This window comes from Salarias fasciatus, chromosome 6, assembly GCF_902148845.1.
Source record: "Salarias fasciatus chromosome 6, fSalaFa1.1, whole genome shotgun sequence".
Classification (NCBI taxonomy): domain Eukaryota; kingdom Metazoa; phylum Chordata; class Actinopteri; order Blenniiformes; family Blenniidae; genus Salarias; species Salarias fasciatus.
In genome coordinates, this window is record NC_043750.1 from 33992431 (window position 1) to 34010933 (window position 18503).

Here is an 18503-nt window from a genome sequence, read left to right on the forward strand (position 1 = left end):
GTCTGCCCTGGTCCTGGGGGGGGGGCGCTCCTGGCCTTGTCCTTCATCGGAGGGCTCCTGGGTGACAGCGGTACTGCAGCATCCCCGGACTCCTCTCTCCCCCCGCTCAGTCGAATGGATGTTCTGTCCAAAACACATCAGCATCATTTCATTTTATCAGTCATCACCTGCAAAATCATCTGTTCAACTGTTGAAATTAGTCAAGAACACACTTCAGTACCATGAATACCAGACATGGATCTATTTGCACGAGGGTGAGGAGTCCGACCAGGGGGTTGAGGAAGGTGACCAGTGAAGACGTTAGTCCAGCTTCATTTACAGTACTGGAGGCTACATACAATTTTTGTCTTTTTGTGTGTACGTGTGTGTGTGTGTGTGTGTGTGTGAGTGTGTGTGTGTGTGTGTGTGTGTGTGTGTGTGTGTGTGTGTGTGTGTGTGTGTGTGTGTGTGTTGATCCAGTATGTTGAACTCTGATGGAAAGTGCATTGATCATTTGTTTGAGAAGGAAATGTAGTTTTGACACCTGAGGGAAATGTTTTGGAATAGATCTGAGCTTTGACAGGTGAACCGTGTTGTGTTGAACCATCCAAGTTATCAAAGCAATTGAGAAGGATCTTTACATTTTGGAGGCACTGACTATTTATATGGGAAAGAAATTTAGCTTTGAATCAGGAGTGAACAGTTTTGGGAGAGATACGAGTTGTGGAAGTGAACTGTGTTGTTGTGCTGAACAGTAAGACCATTTCGCTAAATGATCTTTTTTTTGAAAATGTAATTTCTGTTTCAAGAAATGAGCCAAACCAAAACAGAAAAACCGTAATGACCATTACCAATGATATGTATTCAAGGTAAACTTTCATTGTGAACAATCTGATGACACAGAGCTGTCCAAGAATCGCTGAAGGATCACAAAACCCTGCAACAACACATCATTTTTATTTAGTTTTTCTTTAAAACTATAGTAAAATAACATCAACTGTATGTTTTAATGAACTGAAATAAAAGTATATGTCATTACGATCCAGTGCCAGGATTTTCTGGCCACAAACTATTTCAATCCTCACAATACATGAAAACCAGACACACAGAATACGACTAAAGGTGTAGTTATCAGTATCCTGAGAGTACTGAGACAGTTGGGTATCGCTGACGATGAGGGATGCATTTCTCTCTCTCGATGAACAGTGAGTGGGTTTTACAGTTTATGTCCTTTTCCAGCGCCATGCGCGACTCTTCCAGGTGAGACAGGGAGCTTCTGGCTTCGCTCAGCTGCTGCTGCAGAGACGCCAGAGAGGCGTCGATCTGCTTCACCTCACCTTCCAAACTGCAGACACGAGAAACACATGAGGACACAGAGAAAGGGAGGTGGGAGAGAGAGAAGACATGTACATACCTGAGCTGTGGTTCGTCCCTGCAGAGCTCCATGTTGGGTCTGAGGGATCGGAGGTAAAGTCTGGACTGCGCCACTCTCAGAGGAGCCTCTTTGCTGTCAATGGCCTGCTGCAGGAGCACCATGTTCTTCTCCTGAGCCCCGATTTGCTCTAAGATCTGCACTTGTGACCGAGAAAAATCAGTGATTTGCCATCAGTCAGTCCGTCACGCTGTTGTCGAGCGTTGTACCTCAGCATGCTTGTTCTCCAGCTGCGTCTTGGCCTCACAGAGCTCCACACAGCGCTGGCTGAAGGCTCGATCCACGCTGCAGCACTGAGCTCTCAGGTCCTCAGTGGTATCCTGCAGCAGTCGCTCCACCAACAGTCTGACACACACACACACACACACACACATACACACACACACACACACACACACACACACACACACACACACAGAGCATCCCTGTGTTTGAATCAAGCATCACACCCTGCAGCAGCTTCATGAGTCCGAGCTCGAACCTGAGACTGTAAGTGGCCTGTTCCTCCTGCATCGCCTTGGACAAGTTGTCCTGAGTAAACTGTGTCCACGATGAGGGGTTACACACACTGCAGCACACCACAGAGCATGTCAGGCACACTTTCTCATAATGATAGATTCATTTAATGTTTTCACATTCAAACTCACTGCTCCTGCAGCTTGGCTGAGCTGGGGTGGAGTTTGGTGTCTGGACTGGTGTTGCTGTGTCTTCCACTGCGGTCATCAAAGCCATAAGCCTCCTGCTTATCAGACCAGTCCATTTCCAACATCTGCTTGGCCTCTCGGTTCATCCTGGAGCGCATGTGAAAGACTGATGACGCATTTCTCCACAGCTGGGCTGCACAACAACAGGTGAACATGTGATCATGTACCGCGATAAATGAAACATATTTTAGCGTTATATCGTGCTGCCCTCCTCTGTGGTGAAAGTTATTAAAATGATGGCGATGCTTCATGTGACTGAGAGCGACACTGACTTGATCTGACTGGTGACCTGAGCCGTGGTTCTCCTCAGAAGAGCCTGGACACTCCTGATCAAGTCCACCTCCTAAAGATCAGACTCCAGATTAGTGTCTCACTCCATCTATCTTCATCTCAACATTCACTTTTTCAGAACACACATTTTACAACTGAATGTAATGAAGTGAACGTCACTAATATAATACATAAAAGTTTAAAGTAGAAATGATTATTGTTGGAAGTATAAACAGGTGTCAAACACTAATTCATTATACTAATGGAAGCAAATAGAAATGGATATTAATTATTATTATCATCACTGGTTTTCTTGATGATGGGTCTATCGCCTCCCTGGGTTTGACCCCTGACCCCTGTGGGTCCGGGTACCTTCAGCAGCTCCTCCTCCACGGAGTCTCTGACCAGGTCTGGTCCCAGTCTGCGGGCCCTGCAGCTCAGGTTGTCGGTGGCGATGGCGTACGGCGTCTCGGTGGCGTCCAGCGCCCGGTCCAGCCTGCCCCGCAGCGCCTGCAGCGCCTCTGTGTCGGCCTGCAGCCGCTCGACGTGCCGCTGCAGCTCGGAGCTCCAGCCGTGGATCTCCTGCAGCCGCTCCCCCAGCAGGCGCGTCCCCGCGGCCTGGCGGCTCAGGGCGGCCGCCTCCGCGTCCTGCTTCAGAGCCCGGGACTCCCGCTGCACGCTGCGGGCCTGCAGGCGGTCGGAGCCGGCCTGCTGGAGGATGGTGTGGTAGTTGGAGAACCATTCTCCCGGGGTGTACTTTGCCGAGCGGAACCCCGCCGTGGCCGAGCCCGAGGAGGGCTGCGCGTCCCCGGGCGGCTCCGCAGCGCTTCTCCCCGGGACTCCGTGAGCCGCGGCTCGGCTGTCACGGTGCGGCCTGGACACCAGAACATCAGAGCTCATCTTCCTTTCAGCACGGTGTAAATCACACTAAATCAGCCCGACTGATGGAGAGAGATGTTCCCTGGAAAAGCGGACACGCGCTGACTCCTGCGTTTGTTTGGTGTTTCCAGTAGTTACAGGTTGCAGCAGCTCAGATCACCGGACTGGTATTGAATTCCATCACCAGGCGTTTAGAAAATAACACACGACATCAAACTAGTGGCTGTTCTTCTGAAACAACTGATAACAGAACCCTAGATGTTCACAAACATCATGTTAACTGATTGGATGAGCAGGATGCAGCAGATGTGCTTTCAGAAGAAGAAGAAGAAGAAAAACTCTAATTAAGCAATCATGATGAAATATGTTTCTTTACTTGTAATTACCGGAAACACAAACCTTTCTCAGATTTCATATTCAGCATGTATTTGTATTTTAATTCATGGTATAATGATGTAATAGAGACCTCATATGCACCTAATTGCAGCTTCAATTCTTTGTAGAAATCTGTTCCAGACCTGGTGGGGCCTGGTGCTCAAAAGCTTCATCGTTAAAAGAAAAAAAAATTAATTTAGCAAGAAGCCAAAGAGGAGAAATAATTATTGGAGTAATGTGATCTAACCTGTCAGTTTCTTCTCTTTTAAATGTATTGAATATTTCTCAGACACAAGCGATTATACACGATAACTGCGTTTCTTGGTCATTTATTTAAACTAAGAATTACAAGTTGGTGTTTTTTTTTGCATTACAACTTTTTTAAAACAGTATTTAAAGTGATAGCTCTGACCAACTCCCAATTATTGATAGTGTGCCCTATAAAGGATTGAATAGACTCAGATGAGACTGAATTTTCTCATTTTGGAAATCCAGTTTTCTGTCGCACTTTATTTTTCCGCCACACGAGGGCGCTCTAACCCAAGATCATCTGACACGACTGCAGCACTAATTTCTGAAAGCATTTACTGAAAATCCAAGACTAATTTAATCATAAAATCTCCTGAATTTTATATTTTTCTGTCTCATAATTTCTCCAAAGATGACAACTTTCCTCTTTGATATTCTTCAAAAATTCTTGATAATAAAGAACTAAATGATAAAATATTTGTATTGCAGGACTGTAAAAATGTTTCCTTTGAACAAACAACCCAGCCACCATATTTCATATGTTATCTGAGTGCCACGAGGAGCTGTCTATATCTGAGGTAAGTGGGGACTGAGATGAGAATAAACCTCGAACAAGCTTTTCGATAAAACCCAACCAACCACAGGCTCTCAGGGAAAACATGCAAATTCATCATTGTTCTTTCTTCTGTGAGGTGACAGTGCAAACTTCCAAGTGACCATAAAGTAAGATTTATGTTCACCTTTCTCTAATCAGACTATGAGCATGAAAGAAAAAGTCACTGGCTCCCCATTAATGAGATTATCGCGCTTTCATTGATCATACAGAAGGTAAAGATAATAGTATGAACCAGGGTGAAGACATGTAGCGATCAGGCCTGCTGACAGTGAGATAATCCTTTGATTCATGTGAATGTCTCTATTCAGTCGATGACATACAGCTGATGCCTTCCCGAGCCCCATTTATCCATCCATCCATTCTTATTCATTCCTGGGGTCACAGAGAGTTAGAGCTGACAGTAGGACCCGGACAAGCTGGATACAAAGCTACAGACACTCACATTCACACGTTCAATTTTGAGACACTACTCAAGCTCACATTTTGGGGCTGTAGGAGACTGAAAAACTGAGAGAAAACACACACATGGGCAGGAAGAACATGTAAACTCCAGTAAGGTCTTTCTCATTGTGACTCCAGAGTGCTAAACCCACGATGCAGCTTCAGTGATGTGACTGAAAAAATACACAAAACAACAAATCACTGATCTGGCTTCCTCAAAACAACACGGACGACCGGCTAACTCCAAGAGAATCTATGTCTTTTCCTTTCCAGATGTGAACTTCTCCCAATTAATCAATCACTGTAAACATCTCCACACATGTCCCTGAACCCCTTTTAAGAGGCTCGACTTATTTACAACCCAAGATGCGCCGCCACGTAGAAGCAGGGACCCCACCCGGAGCAGCGCGCTATAAAATGCCCGTGGCGGTCCAGTATGTGGGCGGAAGCATGCATGTGGATTTCCCCTGAGCTCAGCCATTCCCTCAACTCCAGCTGACCGGCCAGCTGTCCCCCCGGCATACTGCAGCACAAACTGTTTCCATATCTCACACACTCTCACAGCGAAAGGTTAACATTAAGACCCCCCTGTGCGGAGGGATAAGTGTGTCCCGAATTAGCGAGGATGCCAAGGAGGGCTGGGGTCTTGCCAAGGTGGGTTGCCAGAGGGGGGTGTTGTGTGTCGCAGAGACGGGTTGAATTTCTGCAGTGTGGCCTGTTTGCATGTCGGCAGCGCGCAGGGCGCGTGTGCTGTGGTCTTCTCGAACTACACCTCAAGACAAACACACACGCACACAGCTCAGAGCCTGATGGTTTTCATACACCGTATAGGTGACCCATGAGAGTCTTTCTATGCTGCTTTACAGAAGCAGGTAAGAGCAGGACACAGGTCACAGGTCACAGGTCACAGGTCACAGGTCAGCGGTCCATCACAGGGAAAACACTCTCGACAGTAAACTCTCGACCCAGTCTGTGTGACTTGAGTGAGGCTCGTTCCAAACAAACAGGCAGTAAACCACGAATGCAAACTTTTTGGACTTTCTAGGTTTAAAGTTAGCACAGTTTAAACCACGGTGTCAAAGATAAGGCCCGTGGGCCAAAACCGGCCCGCAAGAGACTCCAATCACGGCCCAACAAACAACCAAGCTAACTGAACAAATTTCAAAGAAAACATTGTTTTTTGGGTTTTTTTCCGCAAATTTCTTAGGAGCAGCTGAGATATCGGTGATGCTGCTATACCTCATTGCTCGAAGGCACACTGTCAGGGTGGGTCTGTAAAGACATGCACAGGAAAAGTTTTCATTGAGAATGTTTCCCTGAGCTCAGGCGGTATCATTAAAAAAGGCTTTTGTTATGAATTGTTTGGCTTTGTGAATATGTAAACATTTTCCAGACAAACTCAAGATGAAATTAGACTGGATGTGAGCTGAAACACGCTCGACAGAGACAGTGAAAGTGAGTTTCATAAATTAGAGCAGGCTCACAATAGCCACACAGATGTGTGTGTGTGTGTCTGACATTCCAGCCATCCTTGCTCTTCCAGTAGAACAGCATCTCACACACACACATATGCAGACCGAGGGCCTTTACGATCATTCACACGTTCATTATCTGTCTACATATAGACCGTTAACCTTTTTATCCGTGTGACAGTCGTTTTAATATTTCCACATCACTCGTACTTTAATCACATGCTTCCGTGTAAAAATGGCACAACAGGAAACACTGACTCATGTTCTTTACTTAGAAAATTGAAAAAAAGTTACAGTACATTTCTTTTCCTGGAGGCTATAATTCTGATGATGATAGTCTTTTTTGGCTTCTCCCTTTTCGGGTCACTGCAGTCAGTCGATGCAACTTCCACTTGGCTAGTTTTTACACCTTGATGTCCTTCCTGTCATTTGTGCTGTGTCGTCCAAGAGTTGACCCAATGTGCCACCAGTAAAGTCAGTTTCAACAATTTACCCTGAATGGAAGGCCACATGTGGGGAAAGTGTTGCTCCAGGTTCACTCAGAGCCACGCGGTCAACAGGTTCCACCAAATAAAGGCATCACGTTTCATTATCATTTCCATTTGTGTTAGAATGACATCTCTTCTGCTTCATTGAGTTGTCTGCATTATGGGTAATCCAAACGTCTTCATTTGAATCGATGGAAGCAAAGAGAACCCGGTATTATTTCTTCTTATTAGTTTCACTCAAACAAAAACTGATTATCTTCTATCCACAGAAAGACAAGACTTTATTAATATTGCTTTTTTGGAGTTATAAGTAAAACACACACTCACACAAACTCAGTATATGAAGACTCACAGAGCTGTATGTTACACACTTCTGTCAGAAGACTCCTAAATTTTACAGAAAAGCTTTTTACAAAGCAAAAAACTGTCATTTTTTTTAAAAAAAAATGAGCAATATCACCACAGAGGTAAAAATACAGAAGCTTGCGCTCGTCGTTCATTGGCTGTAATTCATGCACATATTTATAAACACAACGACTCGGAGGAGTTCAGTTTGTCTTTTCTGCAGCACTGGAAACAGTCCAGAGCCAGTACGTATAAATCCATCCAGAAAAGCTTGTTCCTCTAAACTTCAGGAGACGTGATGCTTTATTCCACCAAACGCTGAGCAGAAATCTCTCCACTGGTGTCTATCTGACAGGGGTTTGCTCCCGCCTGCTGCGCTCTGACGTACAGATTCTGGAAGTCCTTGTATCGAGGCGCACAGCCGAGCCAGGCTTCGCCGAAATGGACCGAGCCCGTCAGGAGGAACTCGCCGTCTCCCTGACGCACGCCGCACCGCTCGGGAACGAAGACGCGGCCGCTCCAGCGGCGTCCGCGGGCACCGCCCCACGAGAAGATCCTGCTCTTCTGATGAAACAGCCGGGTCAGCGTCACAGCGGTGGGGGAGCGCTCATCAGGACCCGGCGCCACGCCTCCGAAGACGCCACTGCCGGCTGCACAGGCGCGGAAAGAGGAAAATTACACATCCGTCTTCTATTCATCTGATTTTAGCTTCAAATAAATTATTGAATTATTATTGTACTTCAAAGTGAAAGAAACGTATTCAAGAAAAAAAGACTGAATGACGCTGCAGGATTTATCATTTGATTGTCTGGATAAGAAACAATCTTTTTCAGTCAGAATTAACTTACACTTTCTTTTTTTTTTGTTTAATAGGTGTATGTAGTTCAGTCTCAAACCTGAAACTCAAACAGCCTCGGGGTCACCTGTGTTCACGCCTCCCTGACTTCAAAAACTGAGTTTCATGCAACGATGTCCAAAATATGAGGTTATTTTTTTTGAGTTTTTTTTCTCAACACAATTAAATCATCCCTTTCTTTTTTTAAATTCAACTAGTAAAAACACCTCCTGATTATCAATTATGAAATGAAGCAGAAGAAGAAAAAGTAATTGAATGGCCCAAAACTGTTGTACAGTACATAGTTGCAAGATGTGAAGAAAATACAAACCATCTGGACCAAATAGTTTAGCTTTTTGTTTATTGGTTGTGAAAAAATATCTCCATCCTCTGATTTTAGTTTTGCATTACTATACAGTATTCAAATTATAATATTTATTGAGGGAATAATTGTCCTTCATTTAAAAAAAAAAAAAAAAAACCTAATTCAAGTACAAACCGTGGCTCTCAGAACAGAGTTGGAAACCACTGTGGACATGCTCCATCTGTTTCAATGTATTTATACAACAGAAACAATCTTGTCACGCTCACTATAAAAAAGCCTATAAAGTTTCAGAACATTGATCTGCATGTTTTCATCTGTAATGTGTTTGCACGTTTGTGCTGGTCTGGATGTATTTACCAAAGTCACTGGTGCAGACGGCCATGAGGACCTCTTCATCTGAACAGGGTTTACAGGCGGCTGGAAAAAGAAGAAGAAGAAGAAGAAGAAGAAGAATGTTTAACGTCCAAAAACACACCTGACTGCCTGTCGCTCTGCTTCTCCGGTTTCTGGGTTTTTATGAGACATCAAAAGAAATCAGGAGAGCATGTGAATGAGACCAACAGGTGAGGAAAGCTGGATAATCGGAGAATTACCCCTCTGACCCTGTCAGCCATAAAAACAGCTATAAAACGCTCCGACAGACAGGAAAACGTCACAGCGAGGCTTTCTTCTCTCTCTCTCTCATTAGGAGGACACTCCAGCCTTCCTCTGCACTCGTATGGGTGGGCTGCTCACCGCTTCAGGAGGGGTGTGTGTGTGTGTGTGTGTGTGTGTGCGTGCTTGATTGACGGCTGAGACACGATTGGTTGACCTTTGTGCTTGACCTTAGCAAGACCTTTTGATTGGTCTGCTTGTTTTCATCTGTCTGGCTAAGACTTGGGAGTGTGGGAGCGGGGAGTGTGTGTGTGTGTGTGTGTGCGTGTATGTCTGGGGTGGGGGGGGGGGGGGGGGGGGGACGAGGCATCACAAAGAGGGTGAATGGGGGGAAAATGAAGAAACCTTTTTTGTCAGGTCAGACCTCGTCTGTCACCTTCGATTCAGGGTCATTGAAAGCAGGGGTGTCAAACATACGGCACGAGAGTCACAACTGGTCCCAAAAGGGCTCCACTTCGGCCCACACAATAAAAAAAAAACAAAAAAACGTACTTATTTGTAGCAGAGACAACCCAACGCAAAGATGCTGTTTTCTCACTGATAATGACTTCTTTTTGAAAACTGCTTCCAAACTGCAACATTTTCTTAACAAACCTGCTTCAAACCAGCTCAACACAACTTTTCTAGACCACATGATACTTGCACATGCACACTACAGCTGTAGACAACAGTATTTCTGCATATCTGTGAGTAGATCACCAGAAATTAAAAAAGACTGGTGGATTCCAAAGTGCTGCTTGTGCCGTTCAGTCTTTAGAATTCAACAGCACAAGTGTACATTTAGAATCCCATTCAGTGGCTCAGCAGAGACACATTCCTCACATATTTCAGGTGAGGAGTGGACTTGGATGAAAAAGGAGGAAAGCTTAAAGGAATCTTCATGTCCACATTGTACTATGTAACACAAATAATGCTTGCAGAGCAAAAAAAACATGCCTCAAGCAAGATGAGGACCTTAGAGCTACAGCATAGTAGTCAAACCAAATGCACGCATAATAAGACTGAAGCAGTTTGCAGTTAATGGGGTTTAAGGCCTGAGAAGTGCAACCAGGCATGGAGGAGTGCAGGTTTTTTTGTTTGTGAAGCTGCCTTGGCATCAACGTCGCCCTGAGTGGGGGGGATTAGCAGAAACATGCATGCTAAAGGCAGCAGAACTCATGCGTCCTATGACGCTGCATCAGCCTGCATAAAGCCAGCAAACTTCTTGATAGTCGTTTCGAATGAAAATCCCACAAAAATCAGCAGAAATTTGATGAATTCAGCAGAATAGTTGAAAACGCAAGACAACTGCCCGACCAGGCCCTGAAATATAAATGAAGAATCAGAAAGCTGTGTGCTACCGGAGGCAGGGTGCAGGTAGGGGTACATGTGCGCCCCCGGGCCCCGGCTGGGCACCAGCTCGTACTGGAAGGCTGTGATCCTGCGGCTGATGTCGGTCTGCGGGACGGCCTCCACAAAGAGCGCGCCCTCTCCCAGCATGAAGCAGCGCACCTCTCCCCGGGCGTGGTCCTGGTCCGCCAGCAGCAGCCTCAGGTCCCCCGCACGCTCCAGGTACACATGAGAACCCTGAACACACACACTCATTAACACACACGTCAACCCAACACACTCACACGCAGCAGAAAGCCCGAGTACCTGAGAGTGAACGTGGGGCTTGATGCACACGTGGAGACCCGACGGGGGCTCGGTGTTGGGCCGCAGGTTGACGATGATGGCCCCGGTGGGGTAGAGCCACTCCAGAGAGCCTTCAGAGCAGCGCAGGTAGACCTGCTCCACGTCTCTGCGATGAGCCTCATGGCTCAAGCCACTGCAGTAAAGAAGACCTTAACTTAAAATTCTAAATATTTAATTTCCAATAAATGCAAAGTGCATGGAAATAAAATTCAAGGCAGTCTTGTTAATATCCGATCACAAAACATTCGTGATGTATTGTTCAGCCCTGACTGAAACGCTCTGCAGGAACGTCTCAAAGTTAAACAAACAGGCAGGGGAGATTTAATGATCCTCATTAGGTGTCTCAGCAGCAGCTGTCTCCCAGCAGATCTCTGGCTTGTCTCAGATGTGCCTGAACTACCTCAACAGCAGGAACTGATTAAGTCGTTAGACGTTCGAGGCGAGTAAACTTTACAGCGCCGAGTGCAAAGTACAGGCTTTCATTCTTTATGACTTCAGGACTTGGAAGGAGCGATCAAAGGCGCCATGTGGCGGTATTTACTCAAGATAGAAGCTGCAGCAGAGACATTCCTGTCTTCATAAATGACTTTAAAAAAAAAAAAACCTTAATGGAGCACAATGGAGACTAATTAAAACAGATCGTCAAGCAAATTGACATCTTTGATTATTGATCTCTGGAGAAGATGTGAAACTGAGGTGTAAAGAACAGGGCAGTCAGTTTAGTACTAGACTGATCTATGACTGGTCCTTTCTGGGAACAGAGTGAGCGTGAATCAGCTTTGGATTAATTACGCAATAGTGACCATAAGAAACTAAAGATTAAAAAACCCTTTTCAGTGCTCAGTGAGTTGTGAAACAACCAAAGGAATGTGCATGCAATTGTCTCATTAACTAACAGAAAACCTTCTCTTTTCAACACAAAAGTTAAAAAAGTTACAAAAATAAATGACAGAAAGCTGAAATTGGTTTTCCTGAGGAATGATTATAGAAAGCTCAGAGCTCCTTTGTTCGCCTCCATCCTCACCTTCCTCTCCAGCTGCACTGGTCGCTGGAGTACTGCGCCACCGCCCGACACGCGAGCACCGCGGCGACCCAGTGCGCCACCCACGGCCGGAGCATGGTGGCCCGTCCGCCCCGCGGTCACCGGATCCCGCACGCACCGCACCCACCGCACCGCACCGGCCCAGCCTCCGCTCCGACGGTGCGCACCGCAGCTGAGCTCCCCCCGAAAACCGCAGGGATCCACGTGAAGAATACTCCACAGACAGCTCCGTTAAAGCGCGCGTGGGCTACATGGCGGGTGGAGACCCCCAGACCATGACGGGAAGCGCGTGAGTGGGGAAAGTTTAGTGCGCGCGCAGCGGGGACGACGCTCCCTTCTTTTACTTAAAAAAAAAAAAAAAAAAAACTTTCGCCGCGTGCGCTCCGCTCAGGCGGGGGCGCGTGCCAGCGGCTGAACTCCGCTCGAGTGACACGCGAACGCTCACTTTAGCCCCGCCCACCTGGACGTGTCTGTTCATTTGTTCATTTTGGAGCAAAACTCATTTTTTTCCACCATTTTCAAAGGTTTTCTGGACGAACTTCTGTAACTGTTCCTCACTACACGGATAAACTGTTCCTGTGGAGCACGGCCATTTAATCACTCAATATAAAGATAGAAGGAAAGAAAACAGAAACCCTGGTTCTAGCAGGGGGGGTAATGAACCCTGAAGATGGAAGAACTGAGAGATGTTTCAGTCTTTATCCAAGTGGCTTCATCAGTTCATGGCTAATCTTATTAAACTGTTACATTGATATCTCTAATAGACATTTAGTCTTTTTGGAAACTTCATAATTACTTTTTTCCCCTGCTTTCATCCTGTTAATACTTAATCTTTACAAACTGCATTTGATTTCATGTCACACTGACAACTTTTGTGCTAAAGATGTCTCTGACTAAGAAGTAGTTTGCTTCACATTCCTGAAATCTACAGTTATTAAGTTATGTCCCTCCCATTTGACAAATTGCTTACTTTTATGTAAAAAAATGCAATTACAATCATATTTGTAATTTGTATCTGAGGCATGGTAATCACACTGGCTGAATTTGAAATTTTGGTCCAATTTTGGCATATTTCCTGTAAGTTTAACACCTCTGGCATAAACAGAATTACTGATGCTTAAAAAAAAAGCGTGGTTGCTTCACTCAAGATGTTAAAAGACTCCCAAAAGTTTCCCATTCTTGCTAAACCTAAAAAGGATATACGCTATCCAGACTTGACAAACAAGTGAAAAGTTGTCAGAAAATAAAAATATTCTGAAGTGAGAAAAAGATAACTATAAATTTAACAACAGTCTAATGATACTTTATATTGTATGGGAATGTGAACGATATAAAACAATGTTGCCAAAATGTCTCAGCAGCTGATACAGAGTGAGAACAAATATTAATCTAATCTGTTTTGAATCAACTCTCAAGAGCTGGAAACAGAAACAAAGTTCCAGTGAAATGACCAGCTGGTATCGGTACCAAGCAGGTTCATTCATCAACGACTCGTTTCTGCTTTATGGAGCTTGTCAGGTCTTCGCGGTGTCGGCCTGGACGGCCCATGAGTGTCCATGCTGGTTTTATAGACACATGGATCAAGTTTTCACTGTGAAAATCAGATCAGCATGCAGGTTCTAGAACATCAGCACCCAACGATTTCAACATGTCCCTCAAACATTCCCTCAAACCTCCGTAAAAGCTCTGACTGTTTGAACAGTTTATTTACAGACATGTTGCCTGACAGTGGAGTAAACTATGGGAGTGTGTTCCTTGAAGCTCAAATGGTAGCTGAGGCTGATTTCTGCACCGTTTGTCTTATAACCCTGCAGAGTGACTCCCACAGCCCGTGGAAAAAGAAAGGTCCTGATGGAACACGAAGTCACACGTGTGCTTTAGATGCCTGTTCGGGTGTCGGTCGGTTTTCCCGTGAGAAAACAGTCGGAACAGCAACAACGTTACCGACTCGCCACATTCCAGCCAGAGCAATGTCACACATTTCAAAAAATACTGAGACAAACTGACACCCCACCCCCTGGACACACACACACACACACACACACACACACACACACACACACACACACACACACACACACACACACACTATAATAAGTTACCCCAACTTCCTGAAAACACATAATTCAGAAGAGCGATGCCAGTTTATGCGTCCAGCAACATAACACTGAGGTAAACTACAAAACATGCAAACAGCTGCAATCAGCAGAGGTGATTTACTCGCAGGCTCTGATAAAGAACCTTTGGATCTCTTGAGATTCGTTTGTCAAGGCTTGGCGCGCCGTGACAAACAAGGAGTTCAAAGATGCCAAAGACGGCAGGAGGAAACCTGCAGCGCACAAAGCAAGATCAACGAAACAAACAAAATGCTTTCCTCATGCTGTTGATGAACTGGTTGGAAATCTATTCAGTAACCCAACAGTTTATTTTGGTATTGTCCTGACATCCATAACTAAGTAACTTCTCACTGAAAGTTGAACTTCTTCCGATTGAAATAATGTAAAACAAACAAACAAACAAACAAAAAATCCAGTTTTAAATTGCATGCCGTTTCACCATGACGTACTCCCTTTGCCTGACTCTAATTCTGTCCCTGCAGCGGGAGGGCTGCTGCTGATGTGCTGCTTGACCTCGGATGCTCCTCCACTATGCAAAGTATTTACAGAGCAGCGGAGCCGCTGACCCCCTCCCTCCTGCAGTCACCTGGCTCTCCGCTTCGTCTGTCCTCACGCCGCTTCTCGCCCGGCCGCCCGCACATTCCTCAGTCTCTCATTTCAACCTCTCTGACCTCTGTTTCCTCTCTCATTTGAAGAAATCTTAATTTACCTACAGTGGCAGAGCCGAGCACACCCACCAGACCCGGTAGTCGTGCTGACCGCTTTGCTCAAGGGCAGCGTGACAGTTGTTGATGGGGAGGGAGAAGCGTTGGGCTCCCGCTGGGAAATGCCTCTTGCTTCCCGACACAGGAAGAGAGCGGTCACTGCGGAGGCAGCGAAAGTCAAACAGTTTAATCAAACCAGCAAAGGTTAATAACAGTGTGAAACAAATATCAATCTCACTGAAACATAAAACACTTCAGAACTCCTTCACAAGCTTATAATTTGTCTAAATACGGAAAAAAAATGGATTCCAGAGCAGAACCCTCAACCCCTCAGCGTATGTCAGCTCAGTAAGGGAAATTTACTTGTTACCAAATTTACTTAAATTTACTTTTTTCACCAAGAGGTGCATTAGTAAACTCGACATTTAAGTTGATCAGTAAAAAGCAGTGTGCAGGGGACATGATGGGACATGATGTTTTAGTTTGTAAACAGTTGAGCCACTCCTTCATGTGAGCCACATTGTTCCTCTAATATGAGACAGGGATTATTTTGATAGATACTCTGGCCTGCATGCAAAATAAAATTAAAGAAGTTCAATCATGGAAAGTTCACTGAGGAGCTGAAGAGGTGAATTCTGGTTTATGCCCTGATAGATAAGACCTATGGAAAAGAATCTGCACATTTAAAAACAGTGTGATTCCCATTGTTTCCAGATACATGTGAGAGTATTTTTATTCCACCCTGCAGTGAAAATAAACTGGAAGGAGCAGGGAAAGCAGTCCTCACCAAATTCTACTCAGCAAATTACATTGGTCAATCTTAAACATTAAAGACTGGCATATAACACAAAAATGACTGAACAGAAACACAGTGAGTTCTTTCAACCACACACACCCTGAAGAAACACACACACACACAGGAATGTGGTGAGTTTCCAGGTGAGTGTCTGACCTCTGTGACCGCTCTTCACTCAGACTCTTATCGCTCTCATTTATCAGCTGTCCAGTTAGAGATTGTGCAGCTGTGTGAGTGTGTGTGTGTGTGTATCTGTGTGTGTGTGTTAGATCTCCTCACACACACACACACACATTTATTTGGCCGGTGAGGCCAAGCAGGCTCCAGGGTCAGGGTCATTTATTGTGCGTGTGTGTGTGTGTGTTATCAGTTGTGAGACGGAGTGTAAACACTGCGTGAGGCTGTGTTTACTCTCTCTGGGTCTCTGTCAGAGACTCTCCATTAGAGCTCAGCCTGATCGTCCACCAGGCGCTTTATCATGAGGGGTCAAACAGACACCGCCACGGAGCGTGGGCTTACCTAAACAGCTCGTCTTGGTTTGTTACGTTCTGAAATATATTCTTTAAAGTAAATAGTCTCTGTTCATCCAGAACACCTCGTAGTGTCATCATCTCATGTGCTTTGAAAGAGTGGTTGGAAGTGTCGGATCTCTTCTGCATGAAGATGGAGAAGCAGCAGTTCAGACACAACCCAGAGAGAAAGTCAAAACACAATAAAAAAACAGAAAAGCAAACAAAATATCATATATCACAGTCATGCAGCCACAGTACTTTGTGGTTTCTCTAGATGTATAGAAGTTGCATTATAAAGCAACGACACGGCTGATAGTGGATGTTTTTCTCTGTGCTTCTGTCTGCTTTGTGCCTGCAGCACCACTCAGCACCCACCATCCCTGCCTGTACGCAGAAAACTCTCTGGCTTCTTTCCAAATACAAAACTCCTCTATTTCTGCAGTCCCTTTTCGAAAATCCCAAACTATCGTGGCCAAACCTTATTTCAATTTTCTAGACCTTTACACTTTCTGCATTTATTCCGCAAATACCATTAAAGCAATACTGAAGGGTCACTGCACTTCCTTTTAGCTTTTATTGATCTGTTTCTTAATGTATTTCACTGTACGCACTACTTTCTTTCTTTCTTTCATGGCTGTGTGACGCTGTATTATTGTATGTGTGTGTATATATATATATATATATATATATATATATATATATATATATATATATATATATATATATATATATATATATATATATTTGGTTTTCTTTACACCTTCTTGCTGCCTCTTGGCCAACTTGTCGTTTGAAATGCCAGCTGGTTCTCAATGGACCTAAACCTGATCAAACAAAGGTGAAATGAATAAATAAAGTGCATAAAGACTTTAAAGCCTTTTTCAAAATGAACCTTGAGCAGCCACACAGTCGTCTTGCCTGAGAACATCCACGGCTCTCGCCCTCTGTGCCTTTCTGTGTGGAATTTGCATGTTCTTCCTGGAGGTTTTCTCCATGTCCTCCAGAAGGACCGGAGTCAGCTTGTTGTCTGCAGACAGTGAGGCAGACGGTCACACGGAGGGCATCAGTCAGTTTGACGGACTGGCTGTATGGTATGGAAGTGTTTGTTCAGACAAACCTAAAACCTGTGTACTGTCGTGTGTGTGTGTGTGTGTGTGTGTGTGTGTACTCAGTGAAGTCCCCCCTTCCAGAGGAACATGGCAGATGGAGACTAGGTGCTAAGTGGAAGTGATATTTTTCTCAGACCCTACACAGCTATAGTGTGGGAGGCAGAAACATGGAACTTTTTTTTATTTTATTTTTTTTAAACCTCAATCCTCACAGGGCAGAATTAAACGCCCCTGCTCCGAATCCAGCCTTCACTCCTAACATGATGCAGTGATCCCAACAATCACACCCTGTGCTAACAAACAAAGATACTGAAAACAAACGCCGTGTTGAAGAGCAGTTTACCGTCGAGCTACTTTCCTTCAAACTGTGGCTGCATTTACAGTAATACGGACCACTTCACTGATCCGGGGAACAACGGGCCACATTGTGTGGGTGAAGGTCTGTTTACCTTCAGGCGGAGGAACGCCTCACTTCGTGAAGTCAAACAAACTCCTTTTCTAAACGTGTTTATGTAGTATCAGAGCTGTGCTCTCTTAAAGATGTTATTGTTCTTTAGATTTCATAAAAGAGAAACAGAATCCATGCTGGTACATTTGCAGCAGATGTGCATGTGTCTGATTTTGCACGGTCAAATAAAAAAAAAGGACTTTTCATCACGAAAGTTCAAGTCTCGGTGACGAGCAGAGTTGTGCAATTTTATGGAAATATGAACTTGATTCAAGTTTGTAGCTGCTTTTTCAAAAGCTGCTCCAGTTACTCTGCAGGTTTGTGTGATAAATAGGTTGTTGCGTCCTGATTTGATGAAACAATGACTGGTTTATTGTTCAGCTGCTTTGACACCATGATTAGTTTGGCTCAAAAGTCTGTATGGAATGGATTCAAGAAGCAATGACAGTGAGAAGGAGCAGCAGCAGAACGGCTCCGACGGGTTTATTGAAGGGAAAATAACGTTTCTGTTAAGATGCAGAAACATTTAAATGAGGTCTGAATGTCATCCTCCTCCCTTAATGGTAAATACATGACTCCACAATGTTTCACTGACTGTAGTTTTTGCATGCTAAAAAAGTTTAAATCTAAATCCATGTTGTGAATCTTTAAAGCTTGTTTAGTGTGACTTGCTGCATTGTTGAACTTCACCACCTTTCAGTCAAACTACAAAATGTAAGTAAACAGAAACAGACAGCAGCTCTGCAACTTTTTAATGTACAAAAAAAGATTAATTTCTTGTGGCTGTGTGGCTTTTTTTTTCTAATTGTAATCAGCTACTAATAAATCCCTCCCAAAAAAAGAGACAACATATCCTCACACTGCCTCTTCTGCAAATCGTCAAAGCTTCAATTTCTTTGTAAAGTGATGATTCTGAATGATTGAATGTTTGAGATTTCATTTAGAACCCAGCGGCCAGCAGGAAGGTCCATGTGAGGTCAGGTTTCATCACACCCTGCTCGGAAAGGAGAAGCAAGCAGTCACAAACTCAGATGTCT

General features: G+C 44.6%; 2 protein-coding genes across 2 annotated transcripts; both read right to left on the minus strand.

The window, feature by feature from the left end:
- Positions 1-1110: 1110 nt before the first annotated feature.
- On the minus strand, positions 1111-3285 carry LOC115390867 (tektin-4-like). Its single transcript, XM_030094898.1, has 7 exons — positions 2758-3285; positions 2388-2458; positions 2059-2202; positions 1893-1979; positions 1621-1756; positions 1394-1548; positions 1111-1324 (listed from the first exon to the last, which is right to left on the minus strand). Exons 1-7 carry the CDS (start codon positions 3283-3285, stop codon positions 1111-1113), a joined length of 1335 nt encoding a protein of 444 aa, XP_029950758.1.
- Positions 3286-6666: 3381 nt separating this feature from the next.
- Positions 6667-12114, minus strand: LOC115390894 (meteorin-like protein). Its single transcript, XM_030094938.1, has 5 exons — positions 11763-12114; positions 10700-10871; positions 10405-10630; positions 8768-8827; positions 6667-7900 (listed from the first exon to the last, which is right to left on the minus strand). The coding sequence occupies exons 1-5, from the start codon at positions 11855-11857 to the stop codon at positions 7554-7556; spliced, it is 900 nt and encodes a 299-aa protein (XP_029950798.1). The 5' UTR covers positions 11858-12114; the 3' UTR covers positions 6667-7553.
- Between the last annotated feature and the right edge of the window lie 6389 nt (positions 12115-18503).